At 42.2% G+C, this 6,092-nt stretch overlaps 1 protein-coding gene across 7 annotated transcripts in view; it reads left to right on the top strand.

Annotated features, from left to right (window-relative positions):
* Nucleotides 1-4,899, top strand: part of rtn4b (reticulon 4b) — a 28,301-nt gene extending 23,402 nt beyond the window's left edge. For all 7 annotated transcript variants that reach the window (XM_077237557.1, XM_077237559.1, XM_077237556.1 and 4 more), the window contains 4 exons: nt 888-957; nt 1,099-1,145; nt 3,227-3,285; nt 4,297-4,899. In XM_077237557.1, coding sequence (XP_077093672.1) covers nt 888-957; nt 1,099-1,145; nt 3,227-3,285; nt 4,297-4,339 — 219 coding nt within the window. In that variant the 3' untranslated portion in view covers nt 4,340-4,899. The remainder of the gene's footprint in view (nt 1-887; nt 958-1,098; nt 1,146-3,226; nt 3,286-4,296) is intronic.
* Nucleotides 4,900-6,092: the final 1,193 nt, after the last annotated feature.

Below are 6,092 nucleotides of genomic sequence, written 5' to 3'. Positions count from 1 at the left end.
TCTTACTCCTCTTACTCCTACTCTTACTCATACTCTTAGTACTCTTACTCCTCTTGCTTATATTCCTCTTAATCATACTCCTCCTCCTCTTAATGATAATCCTCCTCTTACTCGCACTCCTCTTAATCATACTCCTCCTCTTAATCATACTCCTCCTCTTACTCATACTCCTCCTCTTAATCATACTCCTCCTCTTAATTATACTCCTCCTCTTACTCATACTCCTCCTCTTAATCATACTCCTCCTCTTACTCATACTCCTCCTCTTAATCATACTCCTCCTCTTACTCATACTCCTCCTCTTAATCATACTCCTCCTCTTAATCATACTCCTCCTCTTAATCATACTCCTCCTCTTACTCAAACTCCTCCTCTTACTCATACTCCTCCTTACTCATACTCCTCCTCTTACTCATACTCCTCCTCTTACTTCTCCTACTCGTACCTTACTCATACTCTTACTCATACTCCTCCTTACTCATACTCCTCTTACTCATACTCTTACTTCTCTTACTCGTACTCACTCCTCTTACTCGTACTCCTCCTCTTACTCATACTCCTCCTCTTACTTCTCCTACTCGTACCTTACTCTTACTCGTACTCTTACTCATACTCCTCTTACCCATACTCCTCTTACTCATACTCCTCCTCTTACTTCTCCTACTCGTACCTTACTCTTACTCGTACTCTTACTCATACTCCTCTTACCCATACTCCTCTTACTCATACTCTTACTTCTCTTACTCGTACTCTTACTCCTCTTACTTGTACTCGTACTCCTCTTACTCTTACTCTTGCTGATATTCAATACTGTGACTTTCTTTCCTCTTTAATTCATTAAGAAATGTTTTGAATGTCCATTCATGTTAGTTGTGTTTCTCCTCCAGTTCGGCGTGTTGTTGTGGGTCTTCACGTATGTTGGATCCTGGTTTAACGGACTCACGCTTCTCATTCTCGGTAAGACCATTGTGTTGATTTCACTTCATACTCTATTTTTCAAGCTTACTTCAGTGGTGGTTCTGTGTTGTTCTTCACAGTTGCTGGTCATATATGAAGTGTGATGATGTTCACTCGTGTGTTTATCTTCTTACACTGCAGGTCTGGTTGGAGCTTTCAGCGGCCCGATAACCTACGATAAGCATCAGGTAATGGTGTGAGAGTGAGAGTGTGTGGGAGAGTGTGAGTGTGTGTGTGTGTGTGTGTGTGTGAGTGTGTGAGAGAGAATGTGTGTGTGTGAGAGAGTGTGTCTGTCTGAGAGAGAATATGTGTGTGTGTGTGTGTGTGTGTGTGTGTGTGTGTGTGTGTGTGTGTGTGTGTGTGTGTGTGTGTGTGTGTGTGAGTGTGAGAGAAGTCTGATGAAGGACACCCGTTCAGGTGTGAGTGTGTGTGTGTGTGTGTGAGTGTGTGAGAGAGAATGTGTGTGTGTGAGAGAGTGTGTCTGTCTGAGAGAGAATATGTGTGTGTGTGTGTGTGTGTGTATGTGTGTGAGAGAGTGTGTGTTAAGGGTGCTCCGATTGATCGGTCGCCGATCATAATGGGCCGATAATTGCTGTGGGATGTGTGATCGGCGGTCTCTTTAAAGGCCGATCCAGAAAAGACGATCAGATGACGCAAAACTCGCGAGATAGATTGATCCGCGCGTGCGAGTGAAGACTGCGCGAGACACAGAACACGGTATCCATGACACTGATCGCCACGGCAACGAGCACTCAGCTTGAGTAAAATTTTAGCGCTAGATCTCTTATTTAATAGTGAACTAAATGAATGCTGTGCTAGTTAACTGGAGATGTTTTATTTATTTGTATTAGTACATCAGTGCCTCAATGTTACAAAAAGTGGTGGTGGACAATATCGATCCTGAGAAACAGTGGTGGGACACGACTACACTGGATCTAAACAAATCAATCTAACCATAGATGTGACCAGTAGTGGTGGCTTTCTTAATCTGTTTAAAATAATTTTGCAAGGGTTCTTGCAAAAAAAAAAATTATTACCAAAATATTGATGCTTAAGAAGTATTTTTATTTGTATTATTTTTTTGCTGTGCACTTTACTAACTGTGGTCCTTTAAGTGTATTATAAAATCTGAAGGCTGACTGACTCAAAACAATATTTTGGCTATAGCCTTTTTTGTTGCAGTTTTTAGTTTAAAATAGTCTAAAGCTAAATTTAAAGACTCATATTTTCTGTCTTTTATCTTTCTTTATTTTATATCCTACAGGAAAGTTGTATTTGTCAAGCCCTAAACTGTTCCCAATAGCCAAGCACAGGCTGCTAATGCTAAGTTAATATGCTGGACATGTTGCTTGCAAATAAATACACAGGTGTGAATTCATGATACGTTGTCTTCTCTTAATTGTAATACTTAATGTACATTGATGTTAAACATAGTTTAATAAATAATGCTACATGATAAATACAGTAGAAGGCTTCAAATAGACCCTGTAATCGGTGATCGGTATCGGGTGATACAGCTTCCAGTAATCGGGGATCGTCCCCAAAAATCCTGATCGGAGCACCCCTAGTGTGTGTGTGTGTTTGAGTGTGTGTGTGTGTGAGTGTGTGTGTGTGAGTGTGTGTCACTGTGAGTGTGTGTCACTGTGAGTGTGTGTCACTGTGAGTGTGTGTCACTGTGAGTGTGTGTCACTGTGAGTGTGTGTCACTGTGAGTGTGTGAGAGTGTGTGTGAGAGTGTGTGTGAGAGTGTGTGTGAGAGTGTGTGTGAGAGTGTGTGTGAGAGTGTGTGTGAGAGTGTGTGAGAGTGTGTGAGAGTGTGTGAGAGTGTGTGAGTGTGTGTGAGAGTGTGTGAGTGAGAGTGTGTGTGTGTGTGTGTGAGAGTGTGTGTGTGGTGTGTGTGTGTGTGTGTGTGTGTGTGTGTGTGTGAGAGTGTGTGTGTGAGAGTGTGTGTGTGAGAGTGTGTGTGTGAGAGTGTGTGTGTGAGAGTGTGTGTGAGAGTGTGTGTGAGTGTGTGAGTGTGTGTGAGAGTGTGTGAGAGTGTGTGAGAGTGTGTGAGTTTGAGAGTGTGTGAGAGTGTGTGAGAGTGTGTGAGAGTGTGTGAGAGTGTGTGAGAGTGTGTGAGAGTGAGTTTGAGTGTGAGTGTGTGTGTGAGTGTGTGTGTGAGTGTGTGTGTGAGTGTGTGTGTGAGTGTGTGTGTGAGTGTGTGTGTGAGTGTGTGTGTGAGTGTGAGTGTGTGTGAGTATATGGCTGATGCTCTTTCTCTCCCGCAGACTCAGATTGATGAGTTCGTTGCTTCGGTCAGCGCTCGGATGAAGAGTGTGTTGGGGAAGTAAGTGAAACTCGTCTCTCGTGTCGAACAGTAACTGATGAATGATGGACTGGTGACGCATTAATCCTGCAGTGGGAGAACTGGAATAATGACACCGTTCAGGGGGTTTTAAACGAGCCCCTCATAATTATAACATTATAAAAAACGTATTTTAAGCGAAACTGAAACTGCTCGCGCACCTCATTCGCCATGAGTCGCTGTGTAATATTATTATTTATTATGTAAAGAAGGCTTTGTACTTCTCTCATGTCCCAATATCCACTCAAAATATCATCCTTCACACGCGCTAAACGTGTGTGTGTATTAATGCCCACGCTGACCGACACACACCGTACAACACACACATTACACTGAGCAACTGAATAATGCTTCTACGCTTAGTTTCTCACAAGAGGCTGTGATGTCGAGAGTGTGTGTGTGTGTGTGTGTGATGTCGAGAGTGTGTGTGTGTGTGCTGGGATATTATCAGCGGAAACAACTTAAATACTCGCTCAGATTAGAGTAAAGCGTAATTCAAGATGGTGAAGGGTCTATTTTTATTTGTGTATCTTCACAATAACAGCAAATCATCGTACTTTTGTAAAATAACGATAAACGAACCGCTCTCGCCGTCTCGTGACCGTGAAACCGGACGAGCCAGAACTCAGCAGAACTCCGGCTTGCTTCACACACACATGAAACGCTTCTGCAGAAACCTTGCACTGCTACGGTCTGCATATATGACATGTTGCAGTATAGTGTAAGTCACTCGTTTAAGAGGATTTAAATAAACACAATATCAGGAGTAAAGCACGCTAGACCCGCTCTGACTCCAGGACAGGAGTGTGTGGCGCGCTGTACACATCCGTCTCACTCAGGACTTTACTCTCAGGTGTAGCGTATTTTTCTATTGCATGCAGAAAAGTGTAATTTAAAGCATAATCAGAGATTCCTGCAGTGTGTTCACGGTTTATCAGTCGATATATTCCAGAACAGCTTTTCCTCAGCGTGTGTGTGTGTGTGTTCCCTCAGGATTCAAGAGAAGGTTCCCGGAGCCAAGAAGAAGCCGGAGTGACACACTCACACACACACACACACACACACAGTCACACTCACACACACCTCTGTTTGATCACATGACTGCGACATCATCACCTCTGTTTGATCACATGACTGTGACATCATCGAGTGGCTCTGATTGTGAATAAATGAAATATCTTGTTTAATAATGAAACGCTGAGCTCCTCCAGAAACGACGCGCACTACGAGTGTGTGTCTGCGCGCACTACTAATGTGTGTCTGCGCGCACTACGAGTGTGTGTCTGCGTATGCTTTCTTTTATAATGAGGGAAAGTTGAATTGTACCAATATTGGCTTTTTGTGTTGTTTTAGTAATGACTGTGATTTTACTGTTGATCGACTGGAGAGTTCTGGGTAATCTGAGCTTGACGAGAGTAGAACTTCTAATGAACACGTTTACATGCAACTTCCCTGAACAGAAGTTATTGTATTTAAATCTATTTATCTGTGGACGACTCCTAAAGCTGCACTAGAATATCCTGGAACTGTGAGCGCTTGTTCTCCACTCGTGAATGAGTTTTCTGATGTTAATGACTAATAAAGCTTCTAACTGAACCCGTTTACTGCGTCAAGCTCTTTCATGAACTGCTGTTTACTGTGAGCACTGAACACACACATTACAGGTGTTCACACACACATTACAGGTGTTCACACACACATTACAGGTGTTCACACACAGATTACAGGTGTTCACACACACATTATTACAGGTGTTCACACACACATTATTACAGGTGTTCACACACACACATTAGTCAAGTCAAATATATTTATATAGCGCTTTTCACAATACAGATTGTATCAAAGCTGCTTCACAGTATCAATCAAAACAACTTAACAATGTTTGTTTATTACTGGAAAAAAAGACATCCAAGTTTGGTAGAGCTGATCAATGGTATGATTGGTTAATTAATTTGAATATCCCCAACTGAGCAAGCCAAAGCCAACAGTGGCAAGGAACCGAAAAACTCCATCCAGTGACCTAATGGTGTCCTAACACCCCATCAAATGACCCAATGGAGAAAAAAAACCTTGGGAGAACCCAGGCTCAGTCGGGGGCCAGTTCTCCTCTGGCGTTTATGAACTAGAGGCCGAATTTACAGTAACTGTAAGATAAAAAATTATATGAATGCCTGGCTAAATAGATGCGTCTTCAGTCTAGTTTTAAACTGGGAGAGAGAGTCTGAGCTACGAACAATATCAGGAAGGCTATTCCAGAGCTTCGGAGCTAAATGTGAAAATGCTCTGCCTCCTTTGGTGGATCTGGATATCCTAGGAATGACCAGAAGCCTCGAATTTAGTGATCTTAAAGAGCGCGATGGATTGTAAGGCGATAGAAGATCCGTTAAATAGACTGGAGCTAAACCATTTAGAGCTTTATAAGTCAAAAGCAATACCTTGTATTTAATACGGAACTTTATAGGTAACCAATGAAGCGATGATAAAATCGGTGTTATATGATCATATTTTCTTGATCTAGTAAGAACTCTAGCGGCTGCATTTTGCACTAACTGTAGCTTGTTTATTGAAGATGCAGGACAACCAGCTAATAAAGCATTACAGTAATCTAGTCTCGAGGTCATGAATGCATGAACTAACTTTTCTGCATCAGAGACTGATAGCATATTACGTAGCTTAGCAATGTTTCTAAGGTGGAAAAAGGCTGTTTTTGTAACATATGAAATATGCTTTTCAAAAGACAGGTTGCGGTCTAGTATATCACACAGGTCTTTTACTGTAGCGGATAA

Source organism: Siphateles boraxobius, unplaced genomic scaffold (assembly GCF_051911475.1).
Source record: "Siphateles boraxobius isolate OS27281-9 unplaced genomic scaffold, OSU_SipBor_1 204, whole genome shotgun sequence".
NCBI lineage: Eukaryota > Metazoa > Chordata > Actinopteri > Cypriniformes > Leuciscidae > Siphateles > Siphateles boraxobius.
This window is presented reverse-complemented; position numbering and strand designations above follow the sequence as displayed.